General features: G+C 46.9%; 5 protein-coding genes across 5 annotated transcripts; 4 read left to right on the forward strand and 1 right to left on the reverse strand.

Annotated features, from left to right (window-relative positions):
- The first annotated feature begins 1,863 nt into the window (after window positions 1-1,863).
- LOC104298437 (histone H2A) lies at window positions 1,864-2,350 on the forward strand. Its single transcript, XM_009898505.2, has one exon. The coding sequence runs from the start codon at window positions 1,864-1,866 to the stop codon at window positions 2,251-2,253; it is 390 nt and encodes a 129-aa protein (XP_009896807.1). The 3' UTR covers window positions 2,254-2,350.
- A 1,722-nt stretch (window positions 2,351-4,072) lies between these two features.
- Window positions 4,073-4,998, forward strand: LOC104298440 (histone H1). The gene has a single exon (XM_009898507.2). The coding sequence runs from the start codon at window positions 4,345-4,347 to the stop codon at window positions 4,996-4,998; it is 654 nt and encodes a 217-aa protein (XP_009896809.2). The 5' UTR covers window positions 4,073-4,344.
- A 1,415-nt stretch (window positions 4,999-6,413) lies between these two features.
- LOC104298439 (histone H2B 1/2/3/4/6) lies at window positions 6,414-6,912 on the reverse strand. The gene has a single exon (XM_009898506.2). The coding sequence runs from the start codon at window positions 6,896-6,898 to the stop codon at window positions 6,518-6,520; it is 381 nt and encodes a 126-aa protein (XP_009896808.1). The 5' UTR covers window positions 6,899-6,912; the 3' UTR covers window positions 6,414-6,517.
- A 4,652-nt stretch (window positions 6,913-11,564) lies between these two features.
- On the forward strand, window positions 11,565-11,889 carry LOC104298445 (histone H4). The gene has a single exon (XM_054167989.1). It carries the CDS (start codon window positions 11,578-11,580, stop codon window positions 11,887-11,889), a length of 312 nt encoding a protein of 103 aa, XP_054023964.1. The 5' UTR covers window positions 11,565-11,577.
- A 2,212-nt stretch (window positions 11,890-14,101) lies between these two features.
- Window positions 14,102-14,512, forward strand: LOC128897867 (histone H3). The gene has a single exon (XM_054167982.1). It carries the CDS (start codon window positions 14,102-14,104, stop codon window positions 14,510-14,512), a length of 411 nt encoding a protein of 136 aa, XP_054023957.1.
- The last annotated feature ends 8,119 nt before the right edge of the window (window positions 14,513-22,631 follow it).

Below are 22,631 nucleotides of genomic sequence, written 5' to 3' on the forward strand. Positions count from 1 at the left end.
TGGATTTGATAATGCAAATCATCCAGGAGCTGCAAAATACAATATTATTTTTTTCTGGGAAGAGTTCAAGGACAGGCTACCTACTGTCTCATGTCACTGACACAGGAGGCTTCTCACATTCCATTGTGGTTTTGGATAAATATGAGTTTGGGAGCTGTATGGCTTGGTGGGATTGTTTGTGTAGAAAATGGCTGCACTTCATCTGATTGACTAGAACTGGGGGATTGTCTTCAGTTAATATAGATGATTATATTATTATATGTTGTTTTCCTTTAATACACTTCTAGGTTGCAGGAGCACAGATGTAAGCTCTTCCTCTCACTTCTATCAAAGCAGTGGGGTATGTGGATGCCCTAACTTCAATCCATGCACTCAGATCAACAGCTGGTTCTGCATTAGCCACACAAATGATGGGTCATGGCAGAAATATCAAATAAAGCTTTGAGGTCTCCTGACAGCATTTTCTTCCCCAGCATCAGAAATTATTGTAATTTCATTGCTAAACTGACAATACTTGCATCAGCTAGATGATTCCCCCCCCCCCCCCCAATTCACTTATCTTTGATCTCTGGTGAAATCAAACCCACAGAATCCCAGGATGTGGGTAAAAAGGAGGAAGATTCTGCTGTGCAGGGCTGGGACAGCAGAACTATGTAGCTAAGTCCAGGGTGCAGGGATTGATCCACTGTGTGGATTCTCTACACAGTGTGCAAAGTCACACACAGATAATGAGATACCAGGTTTATTATGATCCTGAGCAGGATGGACTGGGAGTTTTCACACTGTAATTAGTAAGATAAAAGGGTGCCATTTTAGCAGTTCACAAAATTTTTCCTCTTAATCTTCCTTAAGGTTTTATCTTGTGAAGCATCTTAGTCAGTTGTCCAACACAGGCTCCTTTGTTGCTATTGACAAGAATGGTATCTGCCCTTGCTCAAAATATATGGAAGAAAGAGAAAAAGAGGTCAGGGAATAAAGATTAGACATGGGATTGCTGCAAGGGAGGAAAAATGAACAGGAATCTATTTTATCTGTAGAACAGAGCCAGACAGTACCAGATGAATACCCTGACTCTTGAAGAAAACACTTCAGCTTATTGATGTGGTATTTTCCAGCTAGAGTAAAAATGTGACAGCCTGACTGCTAATGCTCTGCAAAACAGCCTTGCAAATAATACTATATTTGTTTGATTACAGCAATGTTTGAGTAATTTGTCTCCAGAATCACAGAAACTTCTCATAGTGCGTGTTCCCACCTTGTTTCTACACACGAGTAGTACTGGGTTGCAAATGTTCCTACCGAGTGTTGCTATTATTACCATTATTATTATTATAAATTACCCTGTAGTTATATTTCTGAGGTTTTAAGTAAAAGACTATTTCTAATAGGTCAGAGATGGCATTAGCAGAGGTTTCCTCTGCTCCTGGCAGGCCCCTCTGCCCTCTGCTCTCCTCGAGCTGGCTGGCACACGATTCGCCGTAAGATGGCCTTCCAAGGCTCGTCCCGGGAGTCAGAGGCTTGGATTGCTAGAACGAAGTGTGCCAGCACCGCAGCCGAGGTGGTGTTTCGAACCCGCCCCAGGCGGACAACGCGCCGGTAATGCCCAGCTCAGCCCCGTCCTCCTCCTGCCCATGCCGCCAGCCAGCCGGCGGAGCCAAGCCAGGAGGGGACAGCCACCAATCTGCTCACCCATTGGGTGGATTTGGATCCGCAACGCCATTGGTCGGGACGATCGAGAGAGTGTCACAGCCAATCCGAAAGCGGCACGGGGAGCGCGGGGAAGCTATAAAAGGGGCTGGGCAGGGGGCGTAATGCTACGTGTTTCACGTGACGTGAGGTAGCAGTGCTAGAACATCGGAAGCAATGTCTGGCCGTGGGAAGCAAGGCGGGAAGGCTCGGGCCAAGGCCAAGTCACGCTCATCCCGGGCTGGGCTCCAGTTTCCCGTGGGCCGTGTCCACCGACTACTGCGCAAGGGCAACTACGCGGAGCGAGTGGGTGCCGGCGCCCCGGTGTACTTGGCGGCCGTGCTGGAGTACCTGACTGCTGAAATCCTGGAGCTGGCAGGCAACGCTGCCCGCGACAACAAGAAGACGCGCATCATTCCCCGCCACTTGCAGCTGGCCATCCGCAACGACGAGGAGCTGAACAAGCTGCTGGGCAAGGTGACGATCGCGCAGGGCGGAGTGCTGCCCAACATCCAGGCCGTGCTGCTGCCCAAGAAAACCGACAGTCACAAGGCAAAGAGCAAGTAAAACCTGGAGAGAGCGTTTCAATTTCCGAAGTAACCCAAAGGCTCTTTTTAGAGCCACCCACTTCCTCATAAAAGGAGCTGCAGGTCCTAGCAACCCAACAAACCAAAACTAAACACACACAAATACAACAGCAACAAAAAAAAGAACCCTCAGAACAACTAACTCCCCCCAAAAACCCAAACCAAGAAATAAAATAAATGCTGTTCCCCTAGGGAATAGAACTGCCAAACTCTTAAATTAAAAACCCAAGTCTTCCACATAATACTAAAACCAATTGTAGTTATTCCATGTGTAAAGTGATTTTTCTTTGGTGAGGATGAGAAAGGCACAGTTGATGGCCACTGCAAAAACGAACTCAACAGCTCCAGGATGCCTCTTGCATCAGTTCAGCCCTGTGTGAAGTAGAGGTAACTCACCAATGTCTTTAAAACCTACTCTGCTTCTTTCTGAACCACCTTCTGGCCTGAAGACTGTGTCCATACCAATAGGCATCCTGAATCTTTCCTTAACACACTTTTTCTCGTGGGTTTGAATTGCTGTTCCCACTTTGCTTGAAATCTGGGTGGGCTGGGGAACAGTCTTAATTACAGGGCAGACCATTTGATGTAAAAAGGGATATTGCTGGGTCTGACTCATACTGAATGTTATTGTAAAGGTGTTAAAATAGAAGCAGAAAAATGGGTCATTAGGGGGTCAATAAGCATGTTTTAATAGTTCTCCATCTGGAAACACAAGTTACTTGAGTCACAATGTGGTAAGAAAATTTTAGTAGCATTTGCACTTAACCACAGCAAGAAGTTGCAAGCAGTTTACAGGCCTCTGGCACAACAAAGGGTTGCAGACAAGACTGAAAATACATGTGAATTACTTGTTTTAATTCTCTGTGCTCTGGAAAACAAGATGCATTTACTGTCTAAGTTGTTTAAACGTGGCCCTGGTGAAACGCAGGTGAAGCCTTTCCCTCTCTTTCCAGCAGGCAGCTGTTTTCAGTGTAGCAGATACATCAGGTGGATGTGCTCTTTTCAATATTACTCCTAATGCAAGAACCAGGTCACCAAGGAGGTTAAAAAAAATTGGAATATTTCACAATCTGATGTGAACAGGGAACCCTGACCAAGTTTTGAACAAGTTTTATCGTGCAGAAGTACGGGGGGGAAAAAAAAATCGGCTGCAGCAGTGTCTGCCTAGATAATGATGACTCAGATTGTCACCAATCAAACACTATCAAAATAAACCATTGCTAAATGGTGAAGGGATAGGGCACTGATTATAAATCCTAGCAAAACCTGGCGGTCTTAAGTCTTTATGTCGCCAAATTTCTTAAGGAAATAAACATTTCTGTAGCAGAGCACAAGGAAACCGTGCCTGCATTGTGCACCCTGAGCAACATTGTACAAGCTGCTGTGCTGAGAAAAGTCATCTCCTTCTGGGGTACAAACAGCCTTTCACAGGAGTTCAGTCTGCTGCTTGCCTCGTTGCATAACGCACTGTTTTAATTTATTTTAATTATTTTTAAAGGGGCAAAGGATTTTGGACAAAGCAGCTAATTTCTAATCCATATTCAGTGCTCAAGATGAGCCTGTGTTACTTCCTCCTCTTTGAAATCAATTTGCGATTAAAATATCTATTCAAATTGCTAATTTTCAGTCCTGATTAACAGCAGACCCTTTAAAGAGTAATAATTAATTAGTTTGTAAATTTAGTTGTCCACGTTGCGGATTTTATTTAAAAGGAAAAACAAAAGTTTCTCTCGCCTGAGGTCTGTTCAGGTCCAGGACTCGGGGTTTATTGCCTCTTTTTTAACTCACCCTTTGCCTCTTCGAAGGGAAACTTTGCCTCGGGGAAAAAAAGTCTTTCTTCTCCACGTCGCTGCGAACTAAGGGGGATTAGATAGCAGAAATTGTGATAAAAACAGGCTTTTTTGACTCCTAAGAAACACAAAATGAGCGGGGAGAAGGAACCTTTCTGCCGTGCAGCGGGGCGGGCTCTACAACGCACCAATCACCGCGCGGCTCCTCTCTATAAATACGAGGCCGCTGACTTGCGCCAGGCCCAGTGGTTTTCCCTGATTCGTGGACGGAGCCTGCTATTATGTCGGAGACCGCGCCTGTTGCCGCTCCTGCTGTCTCTGCGCCCGGCGCAAAGGCCGCCAAGAAGCCGAAGAAAGCGGCGGGCGGCTCCAAAGCCCGCAAGCCCGCGGGCCCCAGCGTCACCGAGCTGATCACCAAGGCTGTGTCTGCTTCTAAGGAGCGTAAGGGGCTTTCTCTCGCTGCTCTCAAGAAGGCGCTGGCCGCTGGCGGCTATGATGTGGAGAAGAACAACAGCCGCATCAAGCTGGGGCTTAAAAGCCTCGTCAATAAGGGTACTTTGGTCCAGACCAAGGGCACCGGCGCTTCCGGGTCTTTCAAGCTGAACAAGAAGCCGGGTGAGACAAAGGAGAAGGCAACTAAGAAGAAGCCGGCAGCCAAGCCCAAGAAGCCAGCAGCCAAGAAGCCTGCCAGCGCTGCCAAGAAGCCCAAGAAAGCTGCAGCTGTGAAGAAGAGCCCCAAGAAGGCCAAGAAGCCAGCAGCTGCTGCAGCCAAGAAAGCAGCCAAGAGCCCCAAGAAAGCAGCCAAGGCAGGCCGGCCCAAGAAGGCAGCAAAGAGCCCTGCCAAGGCAAAAGCAGTGAAGACCAAAGCAACCAAGCCTAAGGCGGCCAAGCCTAAGACAGCCAAGGCAAAGAAGGCGGCACCCAAAAAGAAGTAAAGCCGTAAAGAAATTACTCCACTCATTTTAAAAAACCCAAAGGCTCTTTTAAGAGCCACCCACTTACTCTCAAAAAGAGCTGAAACGCTGCGGTATCGGCAGCAGCAGAACTTAAGTCTTGAAAGGGCCTTGGTAGAAATACACTGTTAGTTGGGGGATTTTGACGTGCTTTTGGTCCAGCCTGTGTGGGACACTTGGGGCTTCCTTCCAGAGGAAGTGTTTCCCCTACGTGCAGTTCGGGAGCCCTGCGATAGCGGCGGCGCTTGCTCCGCCTCCTAATTGCCCAGCGCTGCCGAGAGCAGCAGGGGGCAGCAGTCCCGGCGGCTGCGGCCTAGCAAGCGCCCCAGTCCTGCGGTCTCTGCGGAAGTTTAAAAGTCCCGCGCTGAGTCGGGATTGGTCCCTTCCGCCCACCCCAGCCCGCCCCTTGTTCTCCAGACTCCGCCCTGGAGCCTCCCCACTCCCTCCCCGGCGGTTCCCGATACTGTCTTCCCCTACGTCAGTCACTCGGTTTCCTACGCTACTGCAGTACCTTCCCCCCGCCCCCCCCTTCCCCTCTTCGCCGGGGTTCCGGCACCAGCCGTGCTTGAGAATAGGTCCGGAATACGGAAAAAGGGCTCGTCGTGCCCCGGCTCTCTCTTTCCCTACAGGGAAACGCTGCCGGGGGAAGAGCTGCCAATACAACTTCGCTGAGAGCGGAGGGCAGCTGTGGCCCCACACCGCCAGGCTATCTGAACATCACTCACCAACCCTAGCTTTACACCCGTAATTTAACGATTTTATTTTGACGTTGTTTTGGATCGGAAAATCCTTCATAAAGAAAAAAAATCCTTTCCCTCTTGCCTAATCGAATGCGAGCAGCTACCGGGCGGGGGGGTGGAAAGGGAGGAGGAGGAAAGAAAAAAAGCGGTGGTGCGGGTCTGCGGGGCACGTACTGGAACAGAGGGAGAAAAAGACAAACCATAAATCAAGCCACAAACAGGCCGGGAAAACTTGCTTCGAAAACTGCTTTCAAGATATTTGTCACCGAAGGAGATAGATTTTAATTATTATTTTTTTTTTACTTTACAGGTATAGGACAGACAGTGATTTCTTAACAGCAGTAAGATTCCGCGCCCCCCCCCGCCCCGACCTATCAAGTAGGAGAAATTAAAACCTTTAGAAAACAAAAAGCCACCTACCTTCTGCAGGGCTTCCAAGCTCTAAAAATAGAGCTAGCAAAATACTTGGGATGAAGTTCCTGCTTTTTAGCCACATTGGAGACCAGGCAGAACTTAAGAGCATGCATTTCCCCAGTTTTAAACCAAGCATATATAATAAACAATAAGCACAAGCTGCTAACCGAGAGCTAAATATAGCCAAATTTCGACTACCAAAAAAACCTAAGAACTTACTAGCAACATACAAGCAACCAGGCTCTTCAGCCACTTCCCAATAAAAAACAGCACTTCAGCCCTTTTTCTTGAAAGCTTTGGTGGCTCTTAAAAGAGCCTTTGGGTTACAACTGATGGTCGGAGACGCTCTACTTAGAGCTGGTGTACTTAGTGACAGCCTTAGTGCCCTCGGACACGGCGTGCTTGGCCAGCTCACCGGGCAACAGCAGCCGCACGGCCGTCTGGATCTCCCGCGAGGTGATGGTGGAGCGCTTGTTGTAGTGCGCCAGGCGAGAGGCCTCGCCGGCGATGCGCTCGAAGATGTCGTTGACGAAGGAGTTCATGATGCCCATGGCCTTGGAAGAGATGCCCGTGTCGGGGTGCACCTGCTTCAGCACCTTGTACACGTAGATGGAGTAGCTCTCCTTACGGCTCTTCTTGCGCTTCTTGTCTCCCTTTTTCTGGGTCTTGGTCACGGCTTTCTTAGAGCCCTTCTTGGGCGCAGGAGCAGACTTGGCAGGCTCAGGCATGGTGAGAAGTCTTGTGTGACTGCAACACCAAAGTGCTCGGTAACACCGTGACTCCAATATTTATAGGGGCCTTATGCAAATCACTGGATTCAGGGATCAGCACTTCTATTGGATAATGGCGCAAGTGACGTCAGCCATCGGACGAATCGCTTTGTCATTGGTTCTTTTTAAATTCCACACTACTATTGGTTAAAATAGCTAACCTCCATTAGCCAATGGCAATGCGTTCTTACAGTTGCACTGTTCTGTTGCGAAGCTCGGCCCGGGCCTGCCTGGCCTCAGCCATCTCCTATAGCTGCCCGCTCCGAAGGGTTTGTGTGTCCAAAGTGCAGTCAATTTCTCCAGAAAAAAAACACCACACAAAACTACATAAAATTGCAAGATTTTGGCTGCCTGGGGAGGTGGTGGAGTCGCCCTCACTGGAGGTTTTCAGGAGGAGACTTGATGGGGTGCTTGGTGCCGTGGGCTAGTTGTTTGGGTGGTGTTTGATTGGTTGATGGGTTGGACGCGGTGATCTGGAAGGTCTCTTCCAACCTGGTTTATTCTATGTATTCTATTCTTTTTTTTTGTCGTTTGTGTGTGTGCAAGAAGCATATCTGCATACCTCATATTTTAGCCTGTGTTTATAGCAATCACCACTTAAACATGAAAAGGAAGAAATACAACCTGAAAAGCATATGGAAACACTGGGGTATTAAACATTGCTAATAGTGTTTGAAATTAATTCTTCTGGCTCCCAGAGCATAGGTTGTTTTTCAAGACTTTCAATGAGATGGAAGTAATGATTTAATTTGTAACCTGAAAGATTATTAACTTCTTTTGAAGTAAATGCATTCATCCAATATTTAAGTCAAACCAAAGAAAAATTCTAGGGATTAAATGGGGATTTTAAACTGCATGTTGATTTTATCAGGAATCAGAAATACAAGCTCTTTTCTTGGCAAATTGACTTAACTGTGCAAGAAGAATAGCCTTTAAATTATTTAATTACACTAATAATTCTGATGTGCTAGTTGCCAGTTTGTTTTTTTTTTTTAATGAAAATGTTGTGTAGCAACTTTATAAATTACAATTTAAAATTCACTCCTCAATACATGAATCCACTATAATCCACTTTTAAAGAGATGAATTTGTCCTTGAATGAAATGACTGGGTAACTTGGCATCAAATAGCCAGTTTGCAAGGGCTTCTGCTGTGCTTAACACCTAAACTGGGGAGATAAAAGCAGCTACCCATGTTGAGAACAGCAGCTTCTTATTGCTTTTGTGATGCTGTAGCTCTCGGGTTTCATGTCCATCTCCTCCCAAGCCTGCTTCCTCTCATCAGGAAGAGAGATAGGGTGGGTGGTCATCCATCTCCGTCTGTTCTCCCTCCCCGCTCAGGTGCTAATAGCCATTCAATTCACTTGGAGATAATCTTTTAAAGCAGGAGAGAGATGCCTTGGGGAGAAGAAAAGTAGTGATCTCATTTTCAGCAGAGGAAGAACAGAAGCCAGAAAGGCCTGTCTCCAAAGATTTAACTCCCCACACATGCTGTGAACCTGGTAACATTCTTTTGGCATTACCTAGAAAAACAGTTCACTGAGAACACCTTTGTCTAGTAACAGGAGTTCTCTTGTCAACATCTGTGAAAGTCCAAGACTTCCATTTCTGGACAGCATCGTATAGGAATCTCCCCTTTTGTCTCCAAAAGTGCAGCCAAGGTTACTGCTTTTTGTTACACTGCTCTGAAAGAGAAAACGTGAAATAATACAGAGCAATCTCAGCAGATTCAGAAAACAAAGACACTGAAAGCAAACCAAAGCACAACAAGAACCCCAAACACAAGAACAGTTTCTACAAACATGTTCCCACCCCTGTTAACCCTTTCAAGCCTGTTGATCAGTTCCAGCTAAAACTGACAGCTGACTCAAGTCTTAGAGATTCTTAGTTCTAACAAGTTTTATAACAATCACCTATGGAGGAGAAAAACATCCTCCATCCAGGAAAGCTGAACTGAATAGCTGCTGCTTGTTTTTAGCCTTACAGATAATGTGTTCAAAACAAACCAACCAACCCCCAAACATAAACCCAAAGCCCAATCCAAAGAAATAAACAAAAACTGCAGTAGCTGAAGGCCAGTGAGTCCTGGTTTAGTGTGGTTGCACATGCTGCCCCTTCACAAAGAGGCAGGAAACAGAGAATGGTAAAGGAAAAGTATTTGGGGAGAATAGAGAGAGTAGGAGAAATTTGTAAAGGTAACTCAAGTTCTCAGGAGGAATTGATTGTGGAAACATTACTGATGGCAGAAAAGCTGAGTTCATTGCATTGTTTAGGCAGTCAAGATATATGGAAGAGGAATCCAGACATTACATTCTTTTGGGTGTCTAAAATAATTGTACTTAATAAAGGAAATGGATCAGAATTTGCTAACATTTAGTCACCCATCTTACTTCCCATTCAATAGCAATGAAATTTCCAGTGACTGGCTGAGGGTTTGGAGCATCCAAAAGAGATAATCCTTGAGAATTGAGCCCCCGAGTCTGATAGGAGGGAACAGAGAAAAGACTTCAAGAACAATTCCAGAAAATTCAGGGATATCAGAGCGTGGAGTCAATTTCCTATTGCATGTTACCAAACAGTGTGAAGTGAAACTCATTTTCCCTGGATGGTGTCTCTCCTCCAGGTAAACACAGAATGCTGCAGGCTACCAGCTTTTTCCTGTTCAGGTGCCTATTCCGCTTGCTGGGATGCCACAGCTTAGTGCCAGCACAGCTCCTGGGTGAGCTCTGCATATATTTTTTCTGAACTCTTCAGTGAGAAGCACATTTATCTCTTTTTTTCCATCTGTACTTACTGAAAAAAATGGGCTTCAAGAAAATAAAATGTTGAATTTATGGGCAGTACCTTTGCTCTAATTATCCCACGTTAAATAGCCTCTTCAGCCAGAAACTCTGGGTAACAACTTGCATGATGAGGAAAAGTCAGACACCTGTATAATACTTTGGGCTTATAGAGTACCACTTGCCAAGGCCAAAAGCTCCTATAAAACAAACAATCAACAATTGTTAACCAAAGGAAACATGTAGATACAAATAGACAGGCTTTAAAATACAGGAAGATCATCACTGGAGATTCTAATTGATTTCTGAAACCATTTTATTTTATTCTGCTATATTCTTCTCTGTGAGAAAAGAACCAAGAAGTTGCAGGAAAAGTTATAGGACAACTAGACTATCAACAGAAGACAACCAGCACATAGCCTTCTGGGTCACTGGAAATATATCAACAATAAGGCAGAGGGGCCTGTGAGTTCTGATTAGTTTGGAAAATTTCTAAAGAGCATGATGCACACTGGAATCACATTTGAGAAGTCTTTGTTTAAGGTTGGAAGTAGTTACTGCATATCTTTTATGAGCAGAGACTGGAAGATCAAATATCATTGAACTATATGCTGTATAACTTGACATCCATTACTGCAAATTTCATAGCTTTGTCAGTCACTGAGTATCACAAGCATCTGAACATCGTGTAACTACAGAAACAGGAAGTATATGGTCCACATTTCCACAGCATAAAATAACTGTACTGAGACACAAGAGGGAAGGACTAAGCATGGAGGGGAGCTTGCCATGCATTTTGTGAAATAAATGGTGTTTACAAACTTGAGCTTTCTAAACATGGTTATAGATGATGTGATTCATTCTGCTCTTCCCTGAATGTAGGTGTAAATTACAGTTTGTAACAAATCATATTTTGTAGGTAAAGCTGTAAGAAAACCAAACCAAACAACACAAAAAACCCCAAACAAAGGGCAGCAAAGGAAGCGTTTTTAGGTATTAGGTAACAATAGAGCGTGAAACTGAACAAAGAACACATTTGTCGAAGCACCTGAAGCAATCTACTTTTTTCTTACGGGTAAATTAACAAGACAACCAAGTCAGTTCCTTCAACGGCACCGCAGTCCCCTAAATACCAAGAAGTCGCACGATCGTGCCGTTAAAGCGACCAGAGGGATAACAATGTTGCACCCGACAATGAAGAGGGAGCTGTCGGCACCCGAGAACACAAAAACAAAAAAACCCAAACCAAAACAAGAAAGCAGAGAGGGGAAAGGATTAACACCCTTGCTCATCATTCGTTAGAGAAGAGGGGATTTGCTTGAGCATAGCGAGCAGCCCGACTGGCCGCGTTTCCACAGCTCAGCCCCGGACGAGTCCTTTGTTGGAGCGTAGCGAAATGGCGGCGGCGGAACGCGGGCGGGAAGCGGCGCTGCCGGCCCCGCCGCCTCCATTGGCTGGATTTTGCTGCGCACCCGCCACCGGCGGGGCCCGGCTCCTCCGCTGGCGCTGAGCGCCGCAAAGACAGGGTCGGAGAGCCGGAACGTACGCCGGAAAAAAGAGTGTCCCCCTGACGACTATTTACTTTCGTGGTGCCTGGGCCGAACCGGCGGTGGAACTCGACTGCGCCGGGATCGGGTCGGGGACCAGGGCCCGAGCCCGCACTGTGTCGGTTGTCCCCGCCCCCTGCCGGAGGCGATGGCGCGAACGTCGCCGCGCGCGCAGGGAAGGGCGCGGAGAAGAGCCCGCCCTTGTCGTACCCCGCCGCAGTCCTCAACCAGGTCGGACCCCGAGCCATATAGACAGGCGCTGGCGGCCGTTCCCGCCACACGCTGCTTGTTGGGTCGAGTAGGGTGAGATCATGTCTGGCAGAGGCAAAGGCGGGAAGGGGCTCGGCAAAGGAGGCGCTAAGCGCCACCGCAAGGTGCTGCGCGACAACATCCAGGGCATCACCAAGCCAGCCATCCGCCGTCTGGCTCGCCGTGGCGGCGTCAAGCGCATTTCTGGTCTGATCTATGAAGAGACGCGCGGTGTGCTGAAAGTCTTCCTGGAGAACGTGATCCGAGATGCTGTTACCTACACCGAGCACGCCAAGAGGAAGACTGTGACGGCCATGGATGTGGTCTACGCGCTCAAGCGCCAGGGACGCACCCTCTACGGTTTCGGCGGCTAAACTCGGATTGCTACGATACATCACGCTTTTCTAACACAAAGGCTCTTTTAAGAGCCACCCACTCCTTCAAACAAAGAGCTGTAATTGCTGTTTCGTATACGGTTTCTTGACATAGTTTTCTGTTCACTCGAGGTAGGGAAAAGGTGTAACATACCAGTGGGGGTTTCTTCTGTCGAGCTTTGTAGCCTCTCATTCTCGCTGTCTTCCTATTTTCAAGCATGGAGGTCTGCGCACTGATAACAGTAAGAGTAGTAACGCTCCGCCCCCGGGCTGTTTGGGGGAGAGTAGATGGGCTCTGAAGTATAGCGTGACCTTTATCTGCACCCATCCTGTTTTTCCTGCGCTCCCTTCACTGTTCCCCCTCTCCCCACCCTCAACCCCTCTCATGAAACGGAAGGAAAGGAACCACGCAGGTAAATGGGATTCTGTAATACCGCTTTTCTCCGGCATTCCCTGCCACGCCTGTACTGGGAAGCTAACGAAATGGCGGCGGTTCTCCTCCCTGCTTTTCAAGGGGCGGGCAGAAGGGAGGTTACGAGCCTTAGTGGAGCCTCAGGGGCCGCAGAGCTAAAAGGCTGCAAAATACACATGGAAACGCCTTTACTCGACTCCAGAACAGCTGGCCTCCCACCCCACACCTATAGCTTCAGAGCCTAATTTCAAACACACACGCCAGAGGTGGGAGGGAGGGAGAACATGAATGAAGACTGCAACCAGACTCCTGTAAGTCTTCTGCAGTTATCTCAGAGAAAATAGCAGTGGCCTGAGTAGAGGGAAAAGCAGATGGGAATAGACTACCTGTGCTTGAATCTACGAAAAAAAAAACCTGCAGAGATACAGCTCTTTTTTAGTGGCTATGTAGTGGCTCTGAAAAGAGCCTTTGGGTTTGAGACTAGCAGGGCAGGAGCCTTAGGCACGCTCGCCACGGATGCGGCGGGCCAGCTGGATGTCCTTGGGCATGATGGTGACACGCTTAGCGTGGATGGCACACAGGTTGGTGTCCTCGAACAGCCCCACCAGGTAGGCCTCGCTCGCCTCCTGCAGCGCCATCACGGCCGAGCTCTGGAAGCGCAGGTCGGTCTTGAAGTCCTGCGCGATCTCCCGCACCAGGCGCTGGAAGGGCAGCTTACGGATCAGCAGCTCGGTCGACTTCTGGTAGCGCCGGATCTCGCGGAGAGCCACGGTGCCGGGGCGGTAGCGATGGGGCTTCTTGACGCCGCCCGTGGCCGGGGCGCTCTTGCGAGCCGCCTTGGTGGCCAGCTGTTTGCGGGGAGCTTTCCCGCCGGTGGACTTCCGCGCGGTCTGCTTTGTGCGCGCCATATCAATCCCTTACACCTTCTAACTAAACAAACGTGAGCCGAGAAGTAGCGCAACCCTTCTTTATATCGGGTGCCGATCCCGCCTTCTCTCCTGTGATTGGTCAAAAATCGGATAATGTAATTGGTTAATTAGAAACATGAGCAAGCGCAGCCTTAGCTGGAGGTGTCCCGAGCTCCGGCCCATTATTTTTATTTTTCTTTTTTTTTTTTTTTTTTTTTTTTTTTTTTTTTAATAAGACTTAGAGTGCTTTCAACATTCTATTTTTCTTTCTTTCTTTTTTTTTCTTCCCTTAGTTTTGTTTTCATTTTTTCCTCTTAATGTTTTGTACCTGAATTGTGCTTAGTGCATGATGGTTTAAATTCATGATGTTTTGCTGTGTATGACATTAGCAGCTAAAATCGGGCTAGTATGAGAATTTGATCTGGAATTGCAGATTCGTTCGATTAGTCAAAAAACACTGTCCTCATAATTTATCACCACGAAATAGAAATGATTGGCTTTTTTATCTACTCAGGTTTCAGTAAGGAAACACGGGGTGAAACCCTGTAGATTACAGAACAAACTGTTCACGCATTTTTGGTAACACAGCCCGGAATAGATTCATGTGAATTAATTTAATGAAGGACACACTGCATAGAGATATAAATCACTAAAACAAAACACTGAGGTCCTGAAGGAATAGGAGTTGAAAAGATGATGGCTCCTTTTGAGTCATTAAGGAGAGCCGCTGAGGGTAGAAGGGCAAAGAGGAGTTTTCAAATTTGTCCAATTAGATCGGCCCTTTTCATCAGCCAATGAGAAAGCAGAGCCTGTATATAAAAGAGAGTCGGTGGAGGTTGTGCTTAGTTGTGCTTTTTGTGTTGTGTTTTAGTCAGAGGCAGGGCTTCCTAGAATGGCGCGTACAAAGCAGACCGCGCGGAAGTCCACCGGCGGGAAAGCTCCCCGCAAGCAGCTGGCCACCAAGGCGGCTCGCAAGAGCGCCCCGGCCACGGGCGGCGTCAAGAAGCCCCATCGCTACCGCCCCGGCACCGTGGCTCTCCGCGAGATCCGGCGCTACCAGAAGTCGACCGAGCTGCTGATCCGCAAGCTGCCCTTCCAGCGCCTGGTGCGGGAGATCGCGCAGGACTTCAAGACCGACCTGCGCTTCCAGAGCTCGGCCGTGATGGCGCTGCAGGAGGCGAGCGAGGCCTACCTGGTGGGGCTGTTCGAAGACACCAACCTGTGTGCCATCCACGCTAAGCGTGTGACCATCATGCCCAAGGACATCCAGCTGGCCCGTCGCATCCGTGGCGAGCGTGCCTAAGGCTCCTGCCCTGCTAGTATCAAACCCAAAGGCTCTTTTCAGAGCCACCACATAACCACTGAAAAGAGCTGTATTCGCATTTTGTAGATTGTTTCATTTTGTTTGGTTGTGGGTGTTGGGGTTGTTTTTGTTTGTTTGTTTGTTTTTTTGCGGAGCCAGGCTTTCTATCTGCTTTTCCCTGTACACAAGCCAGTGCTGATCTGTGATGCATGTGAGAAACTTGGGTGTATGGCAGCGTGCTTCCCTCATTTCCCCTCCCCACTGCGCCTCCGGCCCTTATCTTGAATGTTTTGTAGTTTACCCGTTTGAATCTATGGCGGTGGGATCGGAGGAGACCACAAGTGCCGCCTGGACACAAGGCAGCTGTTTAGAAGTCGAGTGAAGGCGTTTCTGTGCGAATTCCACAGCCTGTTAGCTCTAGCCCTCGGGGCTCCACTAAGGCTCGCAGTGCCCCTTTTTTACTTCCCGTCCCGCCCCTCCCTTGAAGAGCGTCGCCATTTCATGAGCTTCCTGGTACAGGAGAGGGGATTCCATAATAGCCCTTTTACCTATCCTTCCACGATTCTTGCCTGGCTGTTCCTTCCGTTCCCGTTCCGGCAAGGGAAAGCGGAGAGCGCAGGAAAAACAGGGTTGAAGGTCGCACTACGCTCCCGCAGCCTATCCTCTCCCAGTCAGAGCCCGGGGGTGTAGCGCTACTGTTCCCAGCCTGTAATGTGTACCCTTTTCTCCGCACTCCACTGCATAAGAATAGGAAGATGGGGAGAATGAAAGGCTACAAAACTCGACAAAAGAAACCCCCACTGGTATGTTACACCTTTTCCCTACCTCGAGTGAACAGGACTATATCAAGAAACCGTATACGAAACAGCAATTACAGCTCTTTGTTTGAAGGAGTGGGTGGCTCTTAAAAGAGCCTTTGTGTTAGAAAAGCGTGGTGTATCGTAGCAATCCGAGTTTAGCCGCCGAAACCGTAGAGGGTGCGTCCCTGGCGCTTGAGCGCGTAGACCACATCCATGGCCGTCACAGTCTTCCTCTTGGCGTGCTCGGTGTAGGTAACAGCATCTCGGATCACGTTCTCCAGGAAGACCTTCAGCACACCGCGCGTTTCTTCGTAGATCAGACCAGAAATGCGCTTGACGCCGCCACGGCGAGCCAGACGGCGGATGGCTGGTTTGGTGATGCCCTGGATGTTGTCGCGCAGCACCTTGCGGTGGCGCTTAGCGCCTCCTTTGCCGAGCCCCTTCCCGCCTTTGCCTCTGCCAGACATGACCTCACCCTACTCGACCCAACAAGCAGCGTGTGGCGGGAACGGCCGCCAGCGCCTGTCTATATGGCTCGGGGTCCGACCTGGTTGAGGACTGCGGCGGGGTACGACAAGGGCGGGCTCTTCTCCGCGCCCTTCCCTCCGCGCGCGGCGACGTTCGCGCCATCGCCTCCGGCGGGGGGCGGGGACAACCGACACAGTGCGGGCTCGGGCCCTGGTCCCCGACCCGATCCCGGCGCAGTCGAGTTCCACCGCCGGTTCGGTCCAGGCACCACGAAAGTAAATAGTCGTCAGGGGGACACTCCTTTTCCCGGCGCACGTTCCGGCTCTCCGACGCCGTCTTTGCGGCGCTCAGCGCCAGCGGAGGAGCCGGGCCACGCCGGTGGCGAGTCTGCAGCAAAATCCAGCCAATGGAGGCGGCGGGGCCGACAGCGCCGCTTCCCGCCCGCGTTCCGCCGCCGCCATTTCGCTACGCTCCAACAAAGGACTCGTCTGGGGCTGAGCTGTGGAAACGCGGCCAGTCGGGCTGCTCGCTATGCTCAAGCAAATCCCCTCTTCTCTAACGAATGATGAGCAACGTAGATTGCTTCGTGTACTTTGAAAAAAATGTATTTTCTATTCAGTTTTGAAGGGTTAAAATTTGGAGAGCAGAGCTCCAAGTCCTGCTAGACTGATAACAGGAGACAGCGTCAGCCTTGATGGCTCATGAACCGTGGGAACACGGTGCAGCAATGCAGTTGGAGGAGCAGAGATACCTGATTACAAAAGGTTATCATGACCTGAAAGTGTAAGTCTTCACACATATCATAGATTATTATAACAGAGTCCCTGGTCTCTTAATTTTTCTTTGATGCTTGCTAAACCCCTGGTAAGATACAGGTACCTGTGTGATGGATTTGCTGTCACCCACCACAAACTGCTTCTTTGTTATGTTAGCTTTCATAAAGAAAAGATTTTGCATAATAAAGTGGACACCTGGCCTGAACCAGGCTGAGCTGAATCGCAGCAGAGTTTCATGCTTTATTATAACGATAGCCCTCAAATTACTACTTTTGCCTTGTCTGTGTTTATTCAGCTTCAGATACAAATCTTATGAACTGTAGTTTACATCTACACTCAGAGGGAAGAACATCATGACTAGCCTCATCTCTAGTCACGTTTAGAAATCTCAGGTTTGTAAAATCCATTTCTTTCAGAAAAAGCATGTCAAGCTCCCCTCCCTTCTTAATCCTTTCTTCCAAACTTTTTACCATCTGCTTGTCATGATTTGTTCTCTGGTTAATTATAGCTGCATGACTTTTTTCTTTCTTTTTGTTGGTAAGGTATTTTGTAATTTTGTTTGATCCCTCCTGAGTCTTTTCCCTGTTTCTTAATGTGTTCCTACTATTATAGCAATTCCTGTGTTAAAATAGCACAGTCTATATCTTAGGAATCCTGAAAGAGTCACAGGCATGGGATTACACAGTTCATTTAAGAGAACAGTGTATCAGTGGGGATAGCTTGAGCTATCTGCCACTGCAGAAGGACATGAAGAAATAAATACCTGGGCATTTATATCCTTAAAGACTCTGCATCTTTGCTTTATGAGGTCTTCTCTTCTTCAGGCTAAAAATCCCCAAGACCCTCAGCCTTCCTTCATAAGATAGGTGCTCTAGTCCCCTGATTATCTTTGTAGCCCTTTGATGTACACTTTCTTATGCAGTCCCCCTCCTTCTTGAACTGGGGAGCCCAGAACAAGACACAATATTCCAGATGAGGCCTCACCAGGGCAGAATAGAGGGGCAGGTGAACCCCCCCTCAGCCTGCTTGCCATGCTCTTCTTGATGTGTCCCAGGATGCCACTGGTCTTCCTGGATGTTTGTATGCAGTGTGCAGAGACCTGAAATAAATTCTTAAAGAAGTGATATATAGAGATGCTATGTGGAGGAAAAAAAGTTGTTTGGTTGGTTTTTTCACCAGCCTAGTTAGTATAGTAGGGTTGTTCCTGTGCCATGCAGTCATGCACCAGGCTTTCTGGGATAGAATGAACAAGTTGGGGAAATGATCTAATGATGATTGCCACCTTGCCACCTTATAGAAGTAGTTTATCAACTAGTATGATCAGCTGTGAAGTCTGAAGAATCAACATAACATTTTCAAGCACAGCAAGCTGTAAACCCAGGTACATCTAGGGGGTTTGTTGGGTTTTGTAATTACTGCCCCCTTCCCTTCCTGCCCCCTTCCCTTTCCACACCCCCCCCCCCCACACACCCCCCCTTAGACCATCTCATCATGGTATGAACCAGCAGATTCACTTTCCTTGCCTGCCGAGTAATGAAATAGAAACGACTCGGGGAGGAGGAGAGGGGCGGAGGAAGCGAGATAGAGAAGAGTGGGCAAGGAGGAGGGGAAGGGAAGGGGGAGGAAGGAAAGAAGCCACTTCCCTGACAGGATTGGTCAGAAATTGCTGCAGCGGAGGCGGGCAGTGCTCAAGGTTGCTGCGAGACCGGACCTCGGCTGCTTTACGATGTTGAGGGGGAATCCCCCAAACCGATTACTCTCCTGTTTACTCAGCTGAGCCACACTAATATTAGGGAGAATCTGTGAAGAGGCAAAGAAAAAGATTTTCCAAGGAATTACTTGTGTGTTATGGCAATCTGCTAGTTTGTCAATACTATATATCAGTCAGACTCCATCTAAAGGTCTTTTCCAACCAGCTGATTCTATGATTCTTTATACACTTATTTAGTCACCACCAGAGGCAGGTTTCTGTCTGTGTTTCTATATCTATAACACAATTGGCTTTCAGACTTCAATCCTTTCATTCAAATTTCCTGAATGACAGCATCAATGCCTCTGAAATGTTATGAATGGAGAAGTGTGAGTTTCTTTCATGCTTAGCAGTGTTTAAACTGATCCTATAATGTGAATCAGAGGGAAAAAAAAACCTCACACAAACAAAAAACCCCACCACCAAATAATAACATAGAATGCCTTCCCCCCCCCCCCCCCCAAAAAAAAAAACAAAAAACACCTCATTTGTTGTCTAAGCAGGCCTGTTTTCAAAAGGAATGTGAAAAGCAAATTGCTGATAGAATAGAATTAACCAGGTTGGAAAAGACCTTGGAGATCATCAAGTTCAACCTATCACCCAGCACCATCTAATCAACTAAACCATGGCACCAAGCACCCCATCAAGTCTCTTCCTAAACACCTCCAGTGATGGTGACTCCACCACCTCCCTGGGCAGCACATTCCAATGGCCAGTCTCACTTTCTGGGAAGAACTTCTTCCTATCATCCAGCCTAAACCTCCCCTGGTGCAGCTTGAGACTGTGTCCTCTTGTTCTGGTGCTGGTTGCCTGGGAGAAGAGACCAACCCCCACCTGGCTACAACCTCCCTTAGGGAGTTGGAGAGAGCAATAAGGTCTCCTCTGAGCCTCCTCCTCTCCAGGCTAAGCAACCCCAGCTCCCTCAGCCTCTCCTCATAGGGCTTGTGTTCCAAACCCCTCCCCAGCTTTGTTGCCCTTCTCTGGACACATTCCAGCATCTCAACATCTTTCCTAAAACGATGATACTGTTCCTAAAGTTTCTGTATGTTGAATGATTTGGAAGGTATTCCTGCTTGGATCATATTGTGATTTGCTATGGAGTTTTGCAGAAAGCTACTAAAGAAAGTAAATATTTGCATGAAAGGGATTTTGAGAGTAACTTATACATAGGTAACCTTTGAGTAGGTTATCACATAAACATTCAAATAAGTTTTACTAAAGACAGCACACAGAGATAGCCCTCAGGAGCAGGCAAACGATTCCATTATGGGCTATAGGCAAATGTTCTGATGTAGTTACATGTTGTTATTATATTTTAAATACAGTAGCCTAAAGCAGATTCTCTTCATGAAAGGTGAAGGGATTAAAAAATAAAAATCACTCCTTCCTCAAAGCAGAAGACTGCTTAGAAGCAAGGAAGTTAGGACAAGGACTATATACTGTCCACAATCAGGTCATTACAGAGCGATCAAGTGTAGTCTTTTTCAAGAAGAATGTAAGTGGCTTTTAAGACCTTTGCCCATACATTGTTTTCAGTATAAATGAAGTTAAGAAAGTAAATGTTCTTATATCACCTCTCTCTGTTCTACTTGTTTGCTTAACTGGGAAAGCTTCTGCATCTGAATGTGTGGTATGGTTTTTGTTTGGTGGTTATTTGGCTTAGGGGTGTTTTTGTGTGTGTTTAATTGGTTTTCTCCTTCATTTCTTACCTTGCATTTTATCTTACAGTGTTTTATAAAAAACCCAGGAAACTATGAGATACAGATTGAGTAATACTTGGGAGAAAGAAGGGAGATTGCACTGCCTGTGTTATAGCTACTTTAAAGCATAAGGCTGTATTTTGTGTGTACATAGAAGTCAAAAGAAATATAGGTCATCTGTGATATTTTTTTTCCCCCCAAACCACCACCATCTGTGATGCACTGCTTTTAAATATAAAGCCTTTCCCATTTATAGAGAAGTCTATTTGAGAATTAAGGATCCAAACTCAGTGAGAAACTCAGCATCTGTGCTGAAAAAAATGTTTTCTTTAATGGCAAGTATTTTATTTAAGTCCCACCTGTGATGTAAGTAAATAGTTGCCATAGTGCATTTCTCTCCTTCTATTTTAATATACATAGTGCTTCTATTTAACTATGATGTGCAGACAAGATGTATTCATTTATAACAAGCACAGTGACACAAGACAAAAGAATACATAGCCTTTCTACCTCAAATGTGGAAAATTACTCAGGACAGACATGGAAGAGGAACTACATGCTCTAACTATGCAAGCAAAAAATATATTTGAGTTGTATTCTAGCTGAAGAGGAGGAGGAGGATTTGTTCTACAGAACTTAGCACTTTGGCAACATTAGTTAAAAACTGCCAAAACAAACACCTGGTGAAAGTACTGTTGATAACATGCAAAAGAGAATATTAATCATAAGCTACTATGAGAACAATCTGAGCTCTTTATATGCATCAAGAAAGGCAAGAGAACAAACTGGTAAATTATGTGATTTACTATTACTGAGTGTAACTACTTTCAATTGAGGAAGACAATAGAAAAGAAATCATGCTTTAAATTTCAAGCTGTCTAAATATCATTTGTAAATAAAGTGTTGGAATGCTTGTGCTTTTGAGTATCTTTCCTAATATCAGTAAGAGGGGGGGCGAAAACCCTCCCTCCTTAATTTCCTAGGGAAGAAAAACAGACATGCTTCCTTCTTAGGCACTTTAGTGTGAACATTAGTCCTGAAAACAAGTAAATGCTTCCTTTTCACAACGTGTTTCCTAGAGCAAAAATAAAGCCTGGGGAGCCTCCGTTTCCAAACACAGGATTATGAAATGGCCCAATCAGGAGCTTCTGCAAATCGATCCTCTGCTTCAGACCCATGCAATCTCTCCTCCCAACCCCATACTAGATATCCACTAATATAAGGTTTTATTTCTTACTGTACTACATTAAATAAGTCGGGATTATTAAAGGAAAATTAATTTTCAAATATATTAAACCTAGTTCTAAGTCTGGAAGTTCAGTATGGCTTTTAATCAAGTTCATCTCTGAATAGTAGGTGATTAACACCTAATAGTATTTCTTTCAACGTGTGACAGGTGATAAGAAGTGGTAAAAACAGTCCTCTGCCTCTTTCTGGAACCCGAAAAAAACCCCAGACAATAGCCCCCACAAACAGATAACCCAACCAAACCAAACAGCAAACCCCACCACAAATAGACAAAGCCCCCAAACAAACCCATCACCCTCTCTCCCCTTCCCTGAAGCAACACAGCAACAACACACATACCGAAAACCCGCCTCCAGCACTGAAAACTGCGTGAATCAAAGGCCGTTTAAAACAAGCCCCGCGATTCTCATCTTGTTTCCAAGCAACACTTCGGCAGGGCACTCCTGTATTACCTCATCTGCTTGAAAAATATTTTCGATTAACACATTTGCCACGGTGACTCATTCCTCTGCCTCCCGAGAGAGAACACCGCAAAAAAGCCGTACCGTTTTCCTCTCCGTATTTCCCCGGGGGGCACTTTTAAGGAACAAAACTCCCAATGCATCCCCACCCTGCTTTTCCCTCCCCCGCCAAGCCAGGGCTTTCAGCTACCGGCGGTGTATTCTCTAGTTGGAAACATTTCTGCTTACTGTGGGGGACTCGAACAAGATGAACTTCGAGGGTCTCTGCCAACCCGATGCATTCTATGATTCCTGCCCCCACCCCGTCCCCGGGGACTGTTTGGTTTTCTACAGCACAAACGATCACAGAATGAAAAAAAAAATACGAAGCTGTTTTACTTCAGAGGAAAAGATGCAGTGTCCCCAACAGTGGAAGAAAACAATAATTTGTTCTGAAGAAACATGTAGGGTAGATGAGCCTCCACTACCTTCCAGCAGAGTGAACCCCCCCTGGCCACCAAGGTAGAGGAGTTCCTCCCAATAAATACCAGCCTCTCCGTGCTCACATTGGTTGTATCCCACTATCATCTTCCCTTCCCTACCAAAGGCAGATGCCGGCAGCTCTACAGCCTGTGTACACCTGTTGGGCCAAAGATGGCTTCTTCAGCCAGCATGGGACATGCAATCCACACACAGAAACAAGATATCAAGATTGTTACAATCCTGAACAGGATCAGGTGCTAGCAGGGTGTTATAAAGAAGCTAACACACCCGAGGCAAAAGCTGGGGCTTATATACAAAACAGTAACAAAGTAAACTGCAGTCATCTCATCACTCCCAACCTTACATACGAGAGTAGAAATTTACCATTTCCCTATCTCGATGTTCCTGCTACTTTTTGGGACCACCCGATTCTTCCCCACGAGTAATAATACCA

This window comes from Dryobates pubescens, chromosome 15 (assembly GCF_014839835.1).
Source record: "Dryobates pubescens isolate bDryPub1 chromosome 15, bDryPub1.pri, whole genome shotgun sequence".
In the NCBI taxonomy this organism is placed as follows: Eukaryota; Metazoa; Chordata; class Aves; order Piciformes; family Picidae; genus Dryobates; species Dryobates pubescens.

Excerpts from the sequence above, each read along its gene's own strand:
- LOC104298437 (XM_009898505.2), top strand. The coding sequence starts at position 1,864 with ATGTCTGGCCGTGGGAAGCAAGGCGGGAAGGCTCGGGCCAAGGCCAAG.
- LOC104298440 (XM_009898507.2), top strand. The coding sequence starts at position 4,345 with ATGTCGGAGACCGCGCCTGTTGCCGCTCCTGCTGTCTCTGCGCCCGGC.
- LOC104298439 (XM_009898506.2), bottom strand. The coding sequence starts at position 6,898 with ATGCCTGAGCCTGCCAAGTCTGCTCCTGCGCCCAAGAAGGGCTCTAAG.
- LOC104298445 (XM_054167989.1), top strand. The coding sequence starts at position 11,578 with ATGTCTGGCAGAGGCAAAGGCGGGAAGGGGCTCGGCAAAGGAGGCGCT.
- LOC128897867 (XM_054167982.1), top strand. The coding sequence starts at position 14,102 with ATGGCGCGTACAAAGCAGACCGCGCGGAAGTCCACCGGCGGGAAAGCT.